Consider the following 21,004-nt stretch of genomic DNA (forward strand, 5'->3'; position numbering starts at 1 on the left):
TCAATCAGCAAGGCTAGGGAGAAGGAACCTTGAATGCAGGTGGCTTTTTAATTAGTAGGGCTAAAAACTACTTTCCTCTGGATTTCCTGTTCCCTTAAAATAAGCAGTCAGTATCTTCTAGCTGAGTATCCCTTCTGGGCTCGGTGACAAACATAAGCAGCAGTAAGAGGACAGAGCTCACACTAAGCAGTGAAATTATAAATGCAACTTGCTCCCCATTTTAGTGAAACTGCTATTCAAATGTACTAAGTCTTGAAGGTTTTCCTATGCCAAATAGCAAGAAATCTGATCCTTGAAATATGACAGCTAGAGGTGTCTTCTTGCTAAGACTGAAAATGTTGTGCAAACCACTAAAGTTATTTTGCTTTCCTTTTTTCAGCTTAACCAAACCGGTTAGTGAAGGGTGGTGATGAAAGTGTTGGCAAAATGCCTTGGCTGCCAAGAGCTTCAGGGTTAGATATTAAACCCCAGTGGGTGGAACCCGACAGTGTCTGTGGACCTGGGGCAGCAGGGTAGAGCCCAGCTGAGTGATTCACCATGTCCAGGACTTCTCAGTGATAAATGGGCTGCTGGGCTTTAACTCGGTCTGAGTGCCATGTGCAGTACTGACAGCTTCCTTGTTTCCTCCCTCCTCCGTGACCTTTGCCAAAACCAAATCTGTGTTGTCTAAGAGAATAACATCCTGGTGTTATCAGCTGGAAAAAACCTCAGTGTGGGAAAGTCTAGAGTTTGCTTGGATTAGGCAACCTTATCCGTTGCTTACTGATTTAATCAGAACTCTGTGACAAGCTGTGTAAGGTGGGATAAGGAAGGAGAAAGGAGATGCATATAAAAAAAGAAGTAAGCAGATCTTACTAGGATTTTAGATTTTTGTATGAGAAATGACTCTCTACTTTTTAGGGGTGGGGTCCACTGAAGGGGGCCCCATCTTCTTCCATTTTTGTATGGAGGAAATGCATTTGTGGTCCCAAAAATGCAGAACTGAATTCACTTCTGTTCTGCAGACTATGCTGGGGGTTTCAAATAGGAGTTCCAGGAGAAGGGTGATTGTGATCAGGGCTAATTTTCATTAATACAAGACTGCAGTATTGCTTTTTTGCTGGCCTGTCAGTGGCAGCAGTGGTATGGACATATCCAGTAGTCTCAGTGCATTTTTTGCATATACTTTGTTGCTTTGAACTTGGCTCTGAATTTATGATCTCTTCCACAGGTAAAGCTTGTTAGCATCGATGCAGCAGAAATAGCAGATGGCAATTCCTCTCTGGTACTTGGACTAATATGGAATATAATCTTGTTTTTTCAGGTAATAAAATTTGAATACTTTAATCATAAGTAATCTGTCTTCATGGTATCCATCTATTCCAGCTGAATTCTGATTTTTAAATTGGTTTTTAATCCTAAAGAACATAATTAATCATGCTAAACCTGAGCTTTTCCCCTCCTAATATACACTAATTTTAAACTTGCAGCTGCTTTCATTTTACTTCATTGGACCTATTTTGATGTAAATTGGAGACAATTTAAGCCCTCATTTAACTTGGACCTGAATTAGAGCTTCAGATTACTACTTTCCCTTCTTTCCTGTGCCTTCTCAGGGTTCTGTTCCAGATTCCCTGGATCTGAACCAATGTCCTGGGTATGGTTCCAGGTCACAGTTTACTTTCAATAACCTTTACTGGATTTGGTCCAATGTGGTGGGAAATTCTATTTAGAATCACTGTTCTCTAGAGACTTACTCAACACAGCAAAAATTTGCAACTGATATACATGGTCATATGAAAGATCTCAAAGGACCTGGAACTGATAAAACATATTTGAGCCTGAAAATTGATTTATCCCCAGGCTTAGATTTAAACTGCTCCCTAACCTACACATAGTTTGAAGATTGCCTTCTAGACAATCCCAAATTCTAATGGACAGAGAGAGATGGAGGGAGGGTTCTGCAACTCTCATAAAACTGAGAGGCTTTTTCATTCTCTTGGTCTGAATTAAAAAATGGCTATAAGGTTAAAAAAAAAGATCTCATAGTTGCACTGGGGCTTCTGTCCCTGGCTGAGCTCCTCAGGCTGAACAGTGCTGTTCAGAACCAGTCTGGCCAGGCAGACTCACAGGCAAAGATGGTGTGACCAGAACCTGTCACCCTGGCAGCAGAGGGCACCGAGTGGGGGGGGCGACCCAAAAGCAGCAGAGTCTCACATGTCAGTGCTGATCAAGGACAGGAGTGCCGCTGCAGGTCACCATTTCTTGACGAAAAATGTTTCACTCAAGCAATTCTTGTGAAGAGAACAATTTCAGTTAAACTAACTTTTCTTTCAAGGACATGTTTCTTTGCTTTTGGTTTAATTTGCGCAGTTCGGCCTGTACTGGGAGCTTGCCCTTTCTGTTGCCTGGGCTGCTGCTGGCTGTCATGCTTGTAAAATACAAGTTGAGAGTTAAAATAAACAGGTTTAGAATTATCACCTAAAATTCAGTTATGGCACTGATCTCTTTAAAGTTTGCATGAAAACAAGGACACGATGCAGCCAGTGATAAAGCAGAACACTGTGTATTTCACCTTTTATTACAGATTAAGGAGCTTACAGGCAACCTCAACAGGAACTCCTCCTCCTCCAGCCTGTCCTCTGGGCCCAGTGGTCCAGAATCAGACACATCCCCCAGCACTCCCAGCGTGGAGAGAAACATGTCCATTACAGTGAAGGATCAGCGGAAAGCCATCAGGGCCCTTCTAATCTGGGTTCAGAGGAAAACCAGAAAGTAAGCTAACAAACCCTTGAACAAAAGAGTGTCTTGCCACCTGCCCCTTTGAAGCTGAGTCTCTGTTCTCTGTCCTGCCCCATGGGTGTGTTACCATGTGCTGTGGCTTCTTCTGCTTTTGAAGTTGGGGAGCACGGGGTCTCTGCAGGGGGGTGTTTCACTATGACCATGTGTTTACAGCAGCCATCTGACCTTGAAGGCCACTGCTGGCTCCACGGTTTGAGTGTTAAATGTTAACTTGCACTAACCTGCTTGGTGCTGTTTAAAACAGGATCATTTTCTACTCCCCAAACCCCACCTTTCATGCAGTCTATTTGACATCTTTTGCTGATTAAAAATTAGGTATTACCAGGAGGTGAACTGAAAAAATAAATGTACTGAAAGACTTTATCAGCAGCCTTTTAAATTAAGCAGTAGCCCAGAGGAACCTTCTCTGTGCTCTGCAGAGTGCATTGAAGGACAGAGCCCCTACCAGATTCCCTCCTTCCTCAGTATTAGAGGGGGTGAAACTAAAATCACTTCTCTTGAACTTGTAACATTTGAGTGGATTTCCACTGTACAAGACATCTCTCTCCTCTTTAATAAAAAGTGGTTCTTTCACCAAAGCATTTTGTGTAGTAATGCTTTATCCTGGCAGAGTTAGTGTCAGGTTAAAAAACTGCAGTGTAAGATGTCTCATGCACATGCAAATGCTTGGAGTGTATTTTACATGTATTGTTATTTGAAGTAGTGATGGCAGAGAGTCTTAAAGAGGGCATGTGTCAAAGTTACTTATACAGGTTGGTTAGCTGAATATTTGGCATTTTTGTCTCTGGATTTATATCTTGCCTTTGAACACAAATTTTCTGTGTTTAGTGTTGAAGAAAAAATTTTACATCTTAAATACTTGGTTCTGTGGACCACATCATCCCTTGGTTATCTCCAGTGAAGCTAAGGGTGCTTGTTAAGCAGATAAACTTGTCCCATTGAGATCTGTAGTTCACTGCTGCCAGTGCAGACCATAGAGGAAGTACAGTTTTAGTCCAAAATAATGTTGATGTCATTATTGATAAGTGATACAAAGAAAATGAGGACCTGAGAAATAAATGCCACAGACTTTTCAGCCCAGTCAAAGAGTGCAAATTGAAAAGATCTAATAAGAGAAAATTGTTCTTGCAACTGCAGTATTTAAAACATTATAGCATCATTGTAATCCTGTTATCCCATGATCTGTGCAGAATTTTCTATTCTGGGGCTATATTCCATTGCAAGGTTGTTGGCTGTTTTTCCTCCAAAACTTTGGGCATCTAACACTCTTGTGGTTTATGCATATGCTGACACCATTTGCATTTGGCAGATTTTCTGCTATAGAAGGCCAAGTACACAGGAATGTGAATCATTTATGCTTATGTGTTTAAATATTTAAATCTTGGAAGTTTTCCCAAGCTATGGCATTAAAATGCTGGAGAGCAACAGAAACAGGAATCACAGAGACATTTGGTTTTGTGAATGTTAAATGTGGTTGCTGAATTCTTAAGGGCTTTGTTTTTACTAACTACTTCCTACAAGCAGTTTGGTGTCAGCTGTTAGCCACACCAATTCAGTTTGTGAACCCACGTGTTTTCTGAATGTATTTCTAGATGTTGAAATCCAAAAATATCTCAAATATGACAAGTGCTACTCAGCAACCTTACATTTTAACTTTCAGGAGTCTGAAAATGATGATGCCTTTACTTTGGATTTTGTAAGAAACCACCCCTGTAAAATGTATGTAATTCTGTTTAGGTATGGCGTTGCAGTCCAGGACTTCACAAGTAGTTGGAGGAGTGGCCTTGCTTTCTTAGCCGTCATAAAAGCCATAGATTGTACTTTGGTAGACATGAAGCATGCACTGGAGAAATCAGCACGAGAAAACCTGGAGGATGCTTTCAGCATAGCACAGAATAAACTGGGTGTCCCTCGGCTCCTTGAACCAGAAGGTAAACACATCAACTTTGTTGGGTAACACTTAGACTAGAATGAATTCATGAATACTGCATTGTGATACATACCAAAAACCTCACAGTGATTGGGCTGCTGATGGGATCAGTGTGCTGAGCTTTTTGATACAAAAAATAAAAATGGTCAGTGGCTTGTAATTGTATGCTTCCAGTCATATTTGTAAGCTCCTTGAGGTCAAAGATCTTACCATGGTTTTAGCTATGTACACTGGTCCTGGTTCATGCTTAAGATGCGCTGTGACGTCTGCATTCTTAGAGGGCATTAATTGTTGTGCTGAGGGGGGTGTCAGTGCATTAGCACTGTTCTGCAACACCTAGGCTGCAGAGACTAAATGTCACTCCAGGATGAACTGTACGAGGCTGCCATACCAGGCAAATGGAGAGATACTCATTCAAATGCATCTGCATCTCCCAGTTTTCCCTTTACAGTGCATATATATACACAAGTATTTATACATGTAAACCTAAGTGTGTATGTGTATATAAAATATGTAAAAATTGATTTCTTGTCGTGCTTTTTACTAAACTCTACTAGACCAGCGCTAGGCCTTGGTGTCATGATTGAAAGCACAATTGCACTTTCATCACCTGTTAGAAGACTGGGCCATCCTGCTAAAAATAAACCTCTGTATTGTCGCTCAACAATAGCCAGCTGTCTAGTGACAACAGCATAAATGGCAGTATAGAAGTGAATGAAAAGGGAACCCCCATCGGGGTTCAGTACATGTTTGGAAATAGGAAAAAATGAATGTGAATAAGATGTTGAGAACTCTGTCAAGTGCCATCAGCAGTGAAGAGCATCTCTCTTATCTGTCAGAAAAAAAAAAGAAGTGTTTGTAGCTGTTATTTCTGTGCCCATAATGGCAGGATAAATGTCTGACAATCTGTTCCTCTGCAAGAGCATTTCAAAGCTGTGTGTGCTCAAGCCCCTCACGTCTGTCTCCACAGATATCATGGTGGAGTCCCCTGATGAACAGTCAATTGTGACATATGTGGCACAATTTCTGGAGCACTTCCCAGAGCTGGAAGGGGTATGTGTTTACTGCTATGTCATGTAATTTCTTTAATTTGCCTTGGTGTACGTAATAAAGTCACGTTTATTTTCTAGGTGTCTTTCTTAGCTATTTAAAATAAACAACAAACCTGGATTTAATTTTTCACATTTTTGTTAAATCCAGTGAAATGGGCTCTCATTGGTGATTACTAAAATGTTTTAGGTTGAATTGTGCTTTTATACATTTACAACCAATTGTAACTCTCAGAGGTTAGAATTGGTTTCATAGGGATCTACTACTTTGCTATATTGGTTTTAAATAAGGCTGAATTTTTTTCCTTTATCTATAATGATTCATTGGACTTTGAATTTAATTTTTACTTCTATCTTCCCAAGCTTGAGGGCCATGATCAGTATGAATTTAGCAGGTATGAGACACAAGAAACCAAAAGCTGAATCCTGTCAATACAACAGTAAAAAGCACTCATTATAAGCATGAAATAAACTGCAGTTTAAATGACCAGGACTTTGATGCAAAAATAAAGAATTGAGGACTAAGCAAGGGTTGACAGTGTCAAGAATTGGCAAAGGTCTTTTGGAGAAACAGGCATTTTCTCTCATTTCTTGGCTGAAGGTTACAGTTGGGATATATTTTGTAGTTGATAAAATTGGCAGGCATTACTAAAGTAATTGGAATTAAAAATATTATAGTAATCTTATAATTATTATTAGATTAGATGAGTAATAAGATTGGTTGACATTAAGACTTGTTGACATTTTTATGAACAAAGTTAAAAACTACCTTTCTTTTAATAGAGTCTGTTGGAAGGAAATAATCTGGTATATCAATATATTTCACAGTGAATTTATTGGAGTTGTTAGATTTATGTTATTCCCAGGGTTTGGGATTGTGTCAAAAAGCCAAGTCAGTTGTCTCCACAGGTGCAGCAGGGAGAGATAAATACATTAACAACTGAGGAGTAGGCTTGTCTGCATTCTGATCTTGTACAACTGCCTTTCTGACATTGAGCTTTGTTCAAGGCACTTGACTTGCCAAATTAGTTTTCCTACTTTCAAAATATGTGAGTCATTAATTGGCCATTCATAAGGTAATGGACTGAAATACTAGGCATTTATTCTTTGTGTTTGGGAAATGTAAAATGGTATCTGAGGTAGGATTTGTTTTCTAATGGTGTATCATCACTTACAGGAAGACTTTACAGATCCTGACAAGGAGCTTCCAATTGAGTCCACATATGTCCACATCAAAGACACACCGTCAGAAAAGGAAGGCAAAATCTTGATTTTAAGTGAAAATGAAGAAAAGATGTATACTGTTAATCATGAGAGGAGTCATCCGGCTCCTCCAAAGGTCCATATTCATGATATCCCTGAGAGAATTCCATCAGAAACCACTTCTGAAAATTGTAATGGGAAACTGAGTCAAGTGTTAGGCGATTTACAGGGAACATCTGAAGAGGAGCCTCAAAGGCCTACCTCACTGAAAATTACAGGACCTGTCAGTTTTGAATCCAATTCCTCTTGGGAGGTTCTAAATGATAAATTCATGTCAGGTGAAGAGAGCATCTCTGATGATCCACTGAAACAAAACGATGACCTTTCTCCAGCTGTTTTGACAGATCAGAAAAATTCTGTTGACTCTTTTGAAGAATACTCTGAAGAATTAACTAAGGAGACCCCTACTGAATATGACAATGAAACCAAGAGCCTTTCAGCCAATACTTCTTCTTTGAGTCCATTATCCTGGACTTCAGGTATACTTACAGATGATTCTATTAATAAAGTCGAAGAGAGTAAACCTCAGTCTTCAACTCTATTACCAGAAGATACATCAAAACAAGAAGATACACAGAAATACATTCTTCACCTTCTAAATGAGGAAATACAGACACTTCCACAAGATGAACATACAAAGGAATCACCTGTCCTTGAGACAATAGAAACGAACCCTTGTTCACTGAATGGTTCTAATCTCAAAAGCGAAGAACTGTCTACACAGCATGAAATATCTGATGACTCCCTCTCAGATGTACCTAAAACTCCAGAGGACCTGGACAGCTGTGATGAAGTTGAATCTGCAGCTGAAGTTCTACCCAGTTCTTCAAAAGTGTCTGTGATACCCCATGATCTCTTTTATTATCCACATTATAATGTTCCCATATCAGCAGTTCTGAATGCTTACCTCGAGCCTTGTATTGAAGGTTATGATACAGGAAATGAAAAAGCTTCTTCTGAAACAGTAACAGATGTTTTACATGACAAGAACTTACCAGAAGAGGACCACAAGGAAGATGCTCCAGAGTCAGAACTGGAGAATAAGCTAGGTACCCCTCCATCAGAAACAGATACTGAGAACAGTGAGGAGGAAACCACAAAAACAAGCAGTCACGTGAATTCTTCCGATGAAAAAGAAGTGCCATTACTAGTAGAAGAGTTAGAAATAGAAGAAGATGACAATAAGGCCACCAACCATGAAGATTCCACTATTCCACAATATCCTGAGGTATTTTATTTTATTACCTGCATTTCTTTTTGTATATATGTGGTCTAAGCATCAGATCCCAGGAGTTTTCATTTGCTTTCATTTTGCATTGTTTGGGAGAGATACTTAAAATGTACTTGATTTCCTGTTCCATTACACTGTTTGCCACAGCCCCCTGCTGGAATGAATGGAATTGCAGATCCCTGAGAAGATCTGACATTAAAAGAGAAAATAAGTCCTAATACTAATGGCACTGCAAAAATGTGAATTTATATTATGTTTAAAAATAATTTGAGGCTTCTGTAATCCCGAAGCATAAAAGATTACCTAAAAGTACAGCAAAAATGTGACTTTCTATTATGTTTTAAAATAGCTAGAGGTTTCTGTATAATCCTTAGACATAAGAGATTATCAGAGAGGGTATTTCTAATAATCTGTATTGAGATTAACAGAAATTGGTATTGCTTCTAAAGAACAGATACAGACAATGATAACTTTGTCTCAATCCATGTAAGTTTGCCTACAAAAACTTACAAAAACAATTTGAGTAGGATACGTTACATAGGTGAAATGAAGGCTTCTCTGCACTGGAGGAGGAGAAAGAAGTGGGTACTTTGCGGGTATTTGGTTTAGGCAGTTTGCTCTTGCATCTCTTCTTGCAGACACCAGTTTTGAAGTACCTTACATGTTTTCCAGCATAGTAATGTTTGACAGCATTTTTCCGGAATGAGTGTCCATTTAATGCTGCTCTACATGTTGCTTAAACACATTGCTTGAACATGCTTTTGTCCTGACTCTAACTACACTAATGAAGTCAGTTTGCTGTTAACTTGAAGGACTAATTGGGGGTAGATTTAAAAAAGTCTAGTGGATTGCTTCAGAGAGCTATGTCATGTCATGACTGCTTAATAGAAAGATCTGACTTTCCAACTGTATTTATGTTTGTATGTATGTATGTTGAACTGATGATTCTGTGTATTGCAAAAGATTTTCAAGAAATTAATTGCTTTTTTATTCTCTTCAGTGAGACTCTCAGTCTCATACTATCTGCAATTGAGTGTCTAAGTAGGTTGTACCACTAAGATATTTAGAAGGGTGAGGAATCAGTCATGTTGTCTAAAGCAAAACATTTCCTAATTTCAACAGGCCATAGTAGAACATCTAGAAGATTTACCAATAGCCATAAAGACACCAGAAGAAAATAGTAATACAGAGGAGGAAGAGAAAAATATGATTGAAGAAGATTTGCAGATCTCAGAAGTTGCCACTACTACACCATCACAAGATGACGTGGAAGAAAATGCTGAATTCCAGGAATTTACCAGGTATTTCACATTAACTTTGTCTTAAATACACTTAACTGGTCTTTTGAGATTACCCTGTCCATTGCATGTTTATTGTAGTCTTGTTTTAGGAAGAAGTACTGGGATTCATTGGCTTCTTCCTGTGTTTCTGTTAAATATGTCGAGTGATTCAGTGGGACTTGATTTGACTGTGCTACAAACTTTGCCACACAAAACCCAGGGGGAAGCCCAGTGCATTTTGAACATGGAAGTGTTATAGTTGCTTTTTTAACAGAGAGATTATTTTGTAATGTAGATTAAAAAATCCATGTACATTGTGACATTATGTGGAAGCATGACACAGATTGATTTCAGTAGATACTTTTTGGATGTTTTTTCTGGTTATGAACAAGTACATAGGTGTTGGAGAGAAAATAAGATGAAGAACTCATGGGTCAAGGTAAAGGCATTTTAATGAAAAGACAAATGCCATGCGTGGAAGCAAATTAGAAGAAGACAAAAAAAAAGTATTTATTCTCTACTTCCCATCAGCATGACAGTGTCCAGCCACTTCCTGGGAAGCAGGGTGTAGTGGTTACTTCAGAAGACAAATATAAGAAAAGTGTGTGTGTGGGTGTCACTGCCTTTTGGTCAGTTTGGGTCAGCTCTCCCGGCTGTGTCCCCTCCAAGCCTCTTGCCCAGCCCCAGACCACTGCTCTCGGGAAATTTAACTGCAGCCCAGACAGGCCCAGTACAGAGACACTCAGCTAATTTTGCTTCATTTACTTCTGGTTTTTCTTATGTTCTCATTTATTCTTAGGTAATCTGTTTGAGTGGGACATGAATTGTAATTTGTTGACGCTTATCACTGGAGCACTCTAATGAATTTGAGAGTTTGCTTAGAAAAACCCGTTGTCCTCTTCAAGCTTACTGTTCCCTGTCAGTCCAATTTTTTTATATCAATGGCCATAAAACTTGGGTATACTCTCAGTTAAATGTCAGTGATGTCTCAGATACAATTTTTCAGAAAAGATTCCTTTTTGAGAATATGAATTTTTTATTGTGGGTCAGATTTTTCCAAAGCCATTATTATCATGTCACTGATAAATTCCAGTCCATATTCTAACACATGCAGCAATGCATATTTGTGGTTTTGTGTAGCTAAAACCTGTCATGTCCATTTGCAGTGTCTCTTTTCAACTAAACTTTATGAATTTAAAAACTTTGCTTTTACATACAGAAGCAGTGACAGTGATGCCAACATTCATCTCCGAAAAAGGTTTTCTCGTAATGCTTCTGAGGAGGTAAGTGTAGACATTTATTTATTGCTGTTTCTCTGGTTCTCTCAAACTCCAGAAGTTCACACACTGTAAAAAGGCCTCTAACAGTATCAAAGTCTTGTAACTTCTAATAATTTTAGTGCTAAAACCAGGCATAGTTGCAAAGTTTTACTGAACTCTCCTAAAAACATACTAAACTTTACTGAATGTCAAGCAAATTCACAAAGGAGTACCTAATACTACAGTTAAATCTGTTGTAACTTTAAATCTTACTTCATCATACCTGTATAGCTGCAACATTTTGCTTGTTTGAAGCTGCTTTTGTTTGCTGCTCCAGTTTCTTTTAGTTTTTGCATTCTCTGTATAATGTTGATGCCCTGGTCTCAACCCTGCAAAAATGCTGGGTGTCTCCTGAAGAGCACTGTTTCTGAAAAACTGGGCTTCATCCCTTTTCCTCAAGGTAGCTGTGTATTATATTATCAGTAGCAGCACCTAACCCTAAAAGAATTTTACTTGTAACGTGAAATGGCGTCCCTAATGATTCACACTGGGCTTCTTGAGAGTACACAATGCAGCTGAGGTCTGGATTTTTATTTTTAAAGTCAGAAGGAAGGGACAGCATCAGCAATCTGGGCATGCTGAGCAAGGACAGGAATATGGATGTTTTTCAACACAAAAATAAAATTCTGACCATCTTGGAAGATGGTCAGAATTTTGGAATTTTAAAAAAATGCTGCCACCAGTGTTCAGTGAAAGGGAGGTTTCACACAGATGCTTTAGTTTTGCAATACTGTCAGAGCTACTAGAAATACATATGAACAAGGGGAATTTTTTTCAAGTGATGAAAGCAGCTGAAAGCAAAAAAGTCTTATTTCACAACTTTTTTCCTTTTCTCTGCATGCACCAGACTGCAGGGCTGGATGTGTTGATGGAAAATATGTTTATAAGCATGCTTTCATTTTATTTGAGCAAACATTAGATACAATTTGCATAAAATACACAATTACCACCTTTGTGAGTTGCTGAATTTTATTTTTGTAATCTAATCTATTCCTGGTTTGTTTAAGGAAACCTATGGTGTAAACGAGCCGAAGATGACAGATATGGCTGAAAATCCATTAATCATCGGGTGAGTGTTTCTTATTCAGACTGATTTTTGCAAGGAAGCCATAACTCTTTGGCACTACTAGCAGTGATACAAAGGGAGCGGGAAATTAATTATAATGGTAGCAACTGTCTTCTATAATGGCTCAGAGTCCATGATTCCCATAGGTGTAAGATACAAAATTTCCTTATTGCTCAGTCTGTCCCTTGACTAAAATGCTTTTTCTTGACCTGAAAGATTCAGCTGTCTAAGCAAGATTTTGAGCATTTTCCCCATGTGGTGGATATCTCAGGCTGAGAGAGGAGTGAGACAACTTCAAATGTTAAGCCCTCTGGCAGCGATGACTCTTTCCAGGTTTGGAAGACTGTCAAAACAATATTTAGTGATATCAGTGCCAGGGAAAGTCAATTACTTCAGTGGAGGACTGGCCTCTGTTGGACCATGTATGAGTTTTGTATGTGTGTTTAGTTTAGACTTAGGGTGACTGGTCATGAACACAGAGTGTGCATCCCTTTGGTATTAGGGTCAAAATAGCTATAAGAAAAAAGGATTGCTTTAGGTTTTGCCTCTTAGCTGATACTGAATAGTACTTCTTTGATCTTCTAGGTAAAATGATTGGTATATTTAGATGCAGAAAACACACAAAATATTATCAGGATCCACTGGCCTGTCTCTCTCTGTTAAAAAAATACACAAATAGCTGTTACAGTTGTATCAGTTGTACAATTTGCTGATATTAAGTGAATTTCATGTAATACTCAGGTATATATCCAGTAGTAGGCCCCAAGCAGAAAACCACAATTTTTCTCCAAAAGTAGATTAAAAACAGTTTATCAGAGTGATTTTCTTACAGTACTAGAAAATTATAAAATGATTGTACCATCTTGTGCCCTTTAAAATAAGTTCTTTCCTTGTCTTTGTAAGAGCTCAGCAGTGCTGGCAGAATCCATCAGGCTTTGCCCTTATGAACTACAGCTGGAAATTTGTGAAGTTGAAATTTTGGAGTTGTCCTGCAAATCCCCAACTGCTAGTTGTTTTTTTGGTTGGAAGTCTTGGGCTTTTTCTGTTTAATATTCTAGTGCCTAGCATGAGGGGCTCTAAAAGTAGATGATTTGGGGAAAGTATATCAAGTCAGATCCAGTGTATAAGCAAAACTGTGGAAGTGTGAGATGTGTTGCCCAGTGCTGTGTTTACTGTTCTGAAAATAAAAGGGCATCTTTTTGACAGGTGGAAGTCTCCTTATATCAGAGGGCTGTGCTGTAATGGCACTTACTTAAAGTACCTGAGATTTTGTCTGAGTTTTCAGAAGACTGATTCTTACATATGTTGACTCTGGAAGGAACACACTGCTAAAGCCCAGTATGTCCCTCCTAGTCTAGCTGGGGCCCTCCAACTGAGTAGACTGAAAAGGTTCATTTAAATGCTGTCTTTTAGACCACCCTCTGGTCTTCACAGTAATTATTAACACTGAAGGTTTCTTCTTATTTTCCTTGCCTCTTACTGAATTCTTTCCTGTTTTCAGGAAGAAAACGGACTTGGAAGTAAGCGAGACTCCAGCACCAACTCATGAGATAACAATTTTTGAGCAGCCAGAGCTATTCTACTTTGTTATTTTCTTTTGGGTTCTGGTCTACTGCCTTTTACTCCTTCCACAGCTTCTCAGCAACAAAGTGTGATCTGTGTGAGGTGTGGAAAATAAAGGGATGGTGGCTGGATTGCTTTGTTTATCTGCATATGAATATGTTCCTTCAGGTGAAGCACAAACAGAAATCCAGGACCTGGTATTTGTGTTTATTATCAGGTTGTCCTCAATTCCGCTACTGTTGTGCTATGACAGTGTCAAAGCACGTTTTATATTATGGTAATTGTGTAAATATATATAAAAATTATCTGATTTAGTAGATGCAATTTTGTACATTTGTGCCTTGCTTTATAAGATGCTCAATAAAACCAGATAATTATCAGTAGAATTATGAATAATTCAGAGCTCTAGTCTTCAAAAATTATTCTTCTGGCTTCACTTTGCTATGTAGGGCCTGATAGCTATGGAAGAGGGATGGTGTTGACTTACCTCTGGATCTGACCACCTGCAAGGGCAAGGCTAGAAATGCTTCTTCACATTTTCCATTTGAAAGAGTTGGAGGCAGAGCAGAGCTACAGGGAGTGAAACACACATCAGGAACTGATTACAGTTCCAGCAGCAAATCCAGTGGAGCAACGAAATCAGGTTGAGGGTTTATTGGGGTAGGGAAGTTTGATTTTTTTAGGATTTACAGTAATGTTTATCCTGCACCTTTTGGTATGTTAGATTTTCAGGAATAAATTGGGTATGAAGAAGTATGAAGAACATACATGCTTAGCTGCTTCTTATATAGGAAATCTCAGACCAGAAACTAAAGTTTTTTAAAAGTACCTCAATGCTTCTGAGTCTGCTTTTGCTTCAATTTCTTTGCTGCTTTTATTAACAAATCACATAAAGATTTCTCTCTTTTGCAGATACAAAAAATAACAGGTAACCAGTTTTGCTGAGGCTACTGTTAAGGCACTAGGGCATGGTAAAAGAACTAGAAAGATCTTTTAAGTGTCCAATTCAATTGAGAAAGAAATGACAGATGTAAAACTAAATACAGAAAAATGCTGACAACGAGTATTGACTTCCTAGTGTGACTAAAGAGATTCCTGTGGCTTATCCATGGGCAGACTTGAGCTACTTCTGCCACTTGTAATTTTTGTCCACATCAATGACCACTTTAGGATATTTGATATAGGATTTTTGCCAGAGAAGGTGTAATCCGTGCTTTGTAGGACAAAAGAGAAGTCTTCAATTTCATAGCAGAAACTTCTCTCCGTGTGACTTTTAGTGAAGTCACTACTTCTAATTGGCACATTTTTAGTTTCATGGTATGCTTTATGAGACTACATCACATTGCTGCTTCCATCTGAAAATTCAGAAGGTAGACTGCAATGTGCTTCCTAAAATGAAGGGTTTTATAATTTTACATTGAGTGAAAATTAAATGACATGGTTATAAGTTTTACATATTTTGTTGCATAAGATGTATCCCTACCCTGGCTAAATTTTCAGATGAACTAATAGCGTGTGGGATCAAGATACATCAAAATATACAGCAATTTATTTACAGGTATTTAAAACCTGTCTGTAGTCATGTTATCTGCTGGGGCAATTCTAACTATCCATCACACTTCATTCTTCTTCATAAGCTTTTTGTTCCCCTAGGATTTTTCTCCTGAGCTGCAGTTAGAATTCAATAGAAGTAAGGCATGACAGGAGATCTTAAACATTGAAGATAAAATTCTGAACATCTTTCAACAAAGGTGAAATCTTTCCTATTCTGTCCTGCCACTGTTGACTAGAGCTGGATACACCCCATGAACCTAGAAATAAGATCCATTGTTCTTGATGAGGAAGAGATCCAAATGTCCCAACTTAATTTGGTTTAAATCAGCTTAAGTAAAAAAAATACATTTCTTTCATCCTCTTCATGAAAGCAGTCAAGATTCTGAGTCAGCTGATTTTGTGAGCCATGAACCTGTTTGTGCTTGTTGTGGAAGACAGTGATAATTTCTTCTACAAGAAAACCTCTATGAGAATTTTTGAAGGTTCTTTCGGGAAGTAGACTAAAATAGAAAGATGAAGGGTTAGTGCTTTCTCCTCTGAAAGAATAAAATTTAGTACAAGAAACATTTTATGCTTATCCTGAATACCAGGCTGGGATATGGCATCTATTTAATAGCTGCAAGCAGCAGTGTACTGCACTAGTTTGGAGCAAAATTTTAACAGCTTTTCATTATGTTCCACTCTTCATAGGTTTCTTTGGTTTATAACTTTTTCTGACCCTTTGTATCTTTACTCTGGTTCTTCCATGTTCACTTCAGCAGAGGCTATTTGGAGTTGGATTACAGTCTCTTTATAGGGCTTTACAGCTATCAAAGTTCAATGAAGTATGCACCCTTCTTCTTTCCTTCCTCCTAAGAAAATGAATCAGGATGAGGAGCTCTTTGGATGTCTTAGCTAAATAACTTACATCCATAAAGAATGGAAAGGTGAATGGGAAGGCGTTGATGCCAGAAATATCATTACACAGTATTTTTCTCCAAGAAGGAGAAAACCCAAGATTTTCTTTGTTACCTGCCACTGATGAACAGTGACTGATACATTGAAGTGAGCAGTTTAAATGTCAAGCAGCATCCCACATCCCCACTGTATTGGTCATCTCCACCAGTGTTTCAATTGAGGTACACTTTCCAGCCTGTCCCACTGAGAGACAGAGACTGCTTCTTCCATCCAAAATAGATGGAAAAAAAATACTAAGCCATTCCATGATACTTGGTATTATATTGCTTTCAATTTTTAGGTTTGTTTTTTTGTGGGTGTGCTATAACCAAAGCAGTGTACCTTACCCAGCCATTCCCTGGGTAAGAAGATCCAGGGTGAAGTGCTAAGAGTGATTATACTGATGTTGTCAATTCTGCTTAAGAAAACTAAACTCTTCAAGACTTTTGCCTTTACCTCAAACTGTAAGGACTGACATCTGCAGAAGCAGCAGCTTCCCCCACTTAAACTGACTCGTGAGCCTGCATCTCTTCTTCCACAGTGCAAGATCCAATTCCTTAATGCAAGTGCCCTGTTCTGAAAACACTGCTTGGTTTTGAGGTTTGTGGCCTATTCTGAGCTACTGCCTAAAAGCCTTATTATGAAACATTTATTATGGCAAAGCCCATTTTAAGTTGCTGCCCAGAGGACTGGCTGGCGATAGTGGAGGGTTTAAATTCTGGTGGGCAATCCATTGTCTACCCATTTTCCAATAGGTATGTGTGCTGTCTGAATACAGAGGTTTTGCTGAACTTTTGCCTGGGTTGAAAAATGCTAAGCTTGAACTGACCACATATGGTACTTTGATTTGGCAGCTGTATTCAGATAAACAGGGGTACTGATCTGTTAAAACTCTTTCTAAAACCTGCTGCTTTTGAGCAAATGTGGGTAGAGCATTGTGAAGTGTAAGTGTCAGGAAGTGCCTTGAGGATCACTGGATAAAGGATGTTTGGTGTTCACAGAAGCAGCATTAAAGACTGAGTGGCAGCTGTAATAGGATGGTTCAATGTCATTGTAGTCATGCAACTTAACCACAAAGCGTTTCATCGTGACTTTATAGAAAGTGCAAGGAAAGATACACCATTAAAGACAGAACCCCATTAAACATTTATGGGGCAAATGACATAGAGTTGAAGAAGTGAGTAAAACAGTCACATAATCTACAAACTGACCAGAATATAGCTTTTGCCAAATTGCAGGAAATTATCAGTGCAAAGGCAGGGCAAACACAGACTACAGTAAAAAATGACAATCAATTTTCAATGCCATGAATATTTTTGAGAGATTGAGCTCTAAAATGTATTTTTATTGAGTTTCTAGATTGTAATGAACGTGTCTACAGAATTTTATGCAAAGCTTGAGAGTTCAGCTGTTTTAAAATGATTTTTTTTTTATATAGCAGTGATTATTTTATCTATATATTTAATAGAATTGTAAAATCATTTTAAGAGTACCTGTAAAATTCTATGTATGTGATACGATTATTTATTAATTATGACTCATGAGAATGAACATTAAGCTATGCATTGGTTGTGTCATCCATTTGAAAACCGAAAGCTGCAAACAGGAGAAGAGCTTTTAATGAACAGCAGATCTGAAAAGCAGGGGAAATTATTGAATACATTTGTGTGATTCTTAAAGCTGCATAGCTATATGTCATTTTGTAATGTAAAACTTTCAGCTAAAGTTGCAAAATATACTGAGTGATTGAACTACTTTCTTCCATTAAAACTTCCTGAGGCTGAAAATTCTACATGTTGATATTTGGCGTCTAAACACACTTAAATCCTGTACACTTTCTGGACACTCTCAGTTTACTCCTGTTCAGTATGACTGTAACTTCTTTATTCAAGTAGTGCTCCACTGAGTTTACAAGGGTACCATGCCATACCCAGTGGGGGTTTTTAGGGTTCTCTGCACTAATCCTCAAAGAATCCAAGCTTTAGGAGATTCATTTGGCCAGCGTATGTGCTATCACATACAGCCATCTAACACAATAATAATTATAACTCTGCATTATCACTTATGCTAGCTTTAAATACTTGGGAGTCCCTTCTTGCCAAGCACAAACATGAATGCATCCAGTGATGTATTCAGTTCCTCTACTTCTGTGGAAGTCAGTGTAACACATCTGTGTGCTAAGCACACACTATAAGATCTGGCCCTGAGGGCACTTAAATCAACATCAACCACATAGGCCAGGAAGTCGCTGAAGCCTATGCAATGCCCATGCAAATTCAAAGTGCACCATCAATACACCACTCACTTCAGTTACCTCCATTTTACACAGAGCATTTGTTTGCCTAAATTCTGCAGAATCAACCCTCCAAAGAGAGGAAGTTAACATCTACTTCCATCTTCAACTAAGAGAAAAGCAGCAGGGAACAAATAACTGGAAAGCAAGGGTGAGGTTTCAGGCTGGGGTATGGCCATGGAAATTCCCAAACTGCTACAGCTGAAAGCTCATACTATGACAATAGGTTGCCTGCTGTTTCAATTGAGCTTATAGGTAGCAGATCTGAATGGAGGTAAAAACCACTAAACCCTTTGTATTTCTGCATTGTGCAGGCTTTTGTCAGGTAAATAACTTCCCCTGGCACAACACTAATTTACAGCTGCCCAACTTACCATTGTTCATGTTCCAGGTATGTATATAAACAGGACACACAGTGTGGCTTGTCCTCACCCATACCAGCCCAAGATCATGAAGCTGTTCATGCAGGAGAATGGGATACATGCACATTAAATGAGATGGAAAAGTCATATTCTCTGTGGAGTAACTCACTTCCTCTGTCCCTAGCATCACACAACTCCAGAGCTCATGAAGGGTGAAAAATTAATCCTTATTTTTTCAAGTGCCATAGTAATTTCAGGGTTATCTTAACTGAAATTGTGGAACATCAAAGTATTTCTTTCCTCCACTAAATGTAAGACATGGAAAACCTCCTTCCACCTCAGTGGCACTTTCAACAATTCCTTTCCAAGCAGCTGCTACTGTTGATATTGGAAAATGAGACCCATGTTATTTCTCCCCATAGTGGGGGGAAATATTTTAAGTCCATGTCTTTGGAACATAAAATTGGCCCCTGAGTGATTAATATATTTTTTTGCTTCATGAAAAGGTTAGAAGGACCAATAAAAATTATTTTACCCTAGTAAGAAATACTATAATCTACCATTCCAAGAACGGCTAGTTCCTGGTCATCACTGCTGTGTTAAGGCCAGGTAATATCTTATTCCCCACATAGTTTCATTACTTTCCCTGGGCCTTCCTGGAATCTCTTTGATTCACAGAATAGATTTGCTGTATCCAGGAACTAGTTTGTACAGGGGGGTCCTTGATCCATGGCCATTATTAAGACTGTAACAGAAAATCACTCTTGTTTATTTCAAAATGACTGGTCTGATGTGAATCAAGTAACTTTCAACTTATATGCTGCTGAGTTCTTGAGAGAAACAATGCAGTCACATTTTAATGCCAAATAAGTTACACAAGTCAAATAAATATTTTTACTGTAATGAAAAATTCAACTTGTACTTTTGTCTTGAACAAAACATTTTAGTAGGCATACCACCTTGTGCTATTGTATACTGCTGTGTAAAAAGCTGAATAAATGGTTTTACCTTTCTTGTTAAAGTTCTCTAGTTTAAACTGTAAAGTGCTAGATGGATAAAGAGTTAATGAGGGACTTCATCCTAATTAAATCATTTGTAAGTAAGGAATGTAATATTTAAAATACATGCTTCTCTTTGGCAAGTGGTAAGGAATGATGATTTTTTTTTTAAATGAGAACAAATTCTGGGAGGATTTGAGTGGTGTCCAGATATACTGAAGGAAATGCATTTTCATGTACTTTCAAATACATTTCTTTTGAATACTTTCAGTCAGAGGCTTGTATTGGATGTTTGCACTAGTTGATCAAAGCTAATTTTTATGAGAAAGAACTAAATTATTCTGTATAGCTGGTAAACAAAATGTTTTTAGAAACTGTTATGCTGTAATAAGAATAGTATTTACTAGTGAATAGCTCCAATTTATTTTACAGAATCTCCAATTTTGAAATAAATGGACAGGCTTCCTCTATCTAATCTGTTACCTGTGGGTTTGTCCTTGTGGATTCTAATTGTTGAATTTATTGTTATTATTATATATTGTATCTTTTATATATATTATTTTTTTATTTATCTACACATTTTCATGCCCAGAAACTAAATGCATGTTCTAGGAGGGAAGACCTCAGTAAAGACTGCAAATTCATAAAGTGCATTGTTTCCCACTTACCCAAAAAGTGACTTTTCATTTTGGAGGAAGAATCTAAACTTTTTTTTCTGGTCAACAAACAAATGGATTCAAAAAATTTATAAAGGGGAAGAATTACTAATTTATTAATGCATAGAAACTGGCATTAAAAAGGGAAGCCATGGGGAAGCTTACAAAAACAGTTGTGCTTAATTATTTACTGTTCTTACAATTTTTTTATCTGGGCTGTTTCTATATACATGTTTAGACTTGGGGATTAGTAAATTACTAGCTGCAGTACCATTTCGTATTTACTATGTACTTCCCCCTACACCTTAATTCCCTTTGCAGTATATGAGAAAAAGAAAATATAGTACAATAGAGTTGCAATACAGTTCAGAATTAGCCACATGATGTGTGTCCTAAAAAATGTCTCTCAATTGGATAAACACACTGAAAGGAAATGCCATATGGAAAAGGTATAGGAATGCTTCCTCTCTAAAGGTTTCATGGGTTTCACACTTTAGGACTTGTAAATATTCCTCTAATCCTTCTACAAAATCAAATAATCTCACATGCTTTCAAAGTGCTTCTAACCACTCCTGCAGTAGTTGTACCTGCCTATTGGACCACCCTCCCCCACACCTAAGTGTACATAACAAGAGAATATTCATGGTTCTGTTGAGAATTTGGGATATTTGGGTCCAGTCCTGATAGCAACGTAGATTTCCAGAATCATAGAACGGTTTGGGC

General features: G+C 38.1%; 1 protein-coding gene across 2 annotated transcripts in view; it reads left to right on the top strand.

Moving 5' to 3' along the window:
* The window catches only part of CLMN (calmin), a 69,448-nt gene extending 55,835 nt beyond the window's left edge, over positions 1 to 13,613 (top strand). The window contains exons 5-13 of one of the 2 annotated variants that reach the window (XM_068192512.1): positions 1,211 to 1,303; positions 2,567 to 2,754; positions 4,519 to 4,712; positions 5,682 to 5,764; positions 6,938 to 8,251; positions 9,377 to 9,555; positions 10,754 to 10,817; positions 11,861 to 11,922; positions 13,421 to 13,613. In XM_068192512.1, coding sequence (XP_068048613.1) covers positions 1,211 to 1,303; positions 2,567 to 2,754; positions 4,519 to 4,712; positions 5,682 to 5,764; positions 6,938 to 8,251; positions 9,377 to 9,555; positions 10,754 to 10,817; positions 11,861 to 11,922; positions 13,421 to 13,574 — 2,331 coding nt within the window. In that variant the 3' untranslated portion in view covers positions 13,575 to 13,613. The remainder of the gene's footprint in view (positions 1 to 1,210; positions 1,304 to 2,566; positions 2,755 to 4,518; positions 4,713 to 5,681; positions 5,765 to 6,937; positions 8,252 to 9,376; positions 9,556 to 10,753; positions 10,818 to 11,860; positions 11,923 to 13,420) is intronic. The other variant, XM_068192514.1, reaches the window with a different exon arrangement.
* The last annotated feature ends 7,391 nt before the right edge of the window (positions 13,614 to 21,004 follow it).

The sequence above is a fragment of the Anomalospiza imberbis genome, chromosome 6, assembly GCF_031753505.1.
Source record: "Anomalospiza imberbis isolate Cuckoo-Finch-1a 21T00152 chromosome 6, ASM3175350v1, whole genome shotgun sequence".
NCBI classification, from domain to species: domain Eukaryota; kingdom Metazoa; phylum Chordata; class Aves; order Passeriformes; family Viduidae; genus Anomalospiza; species Anomalospiza imberbis.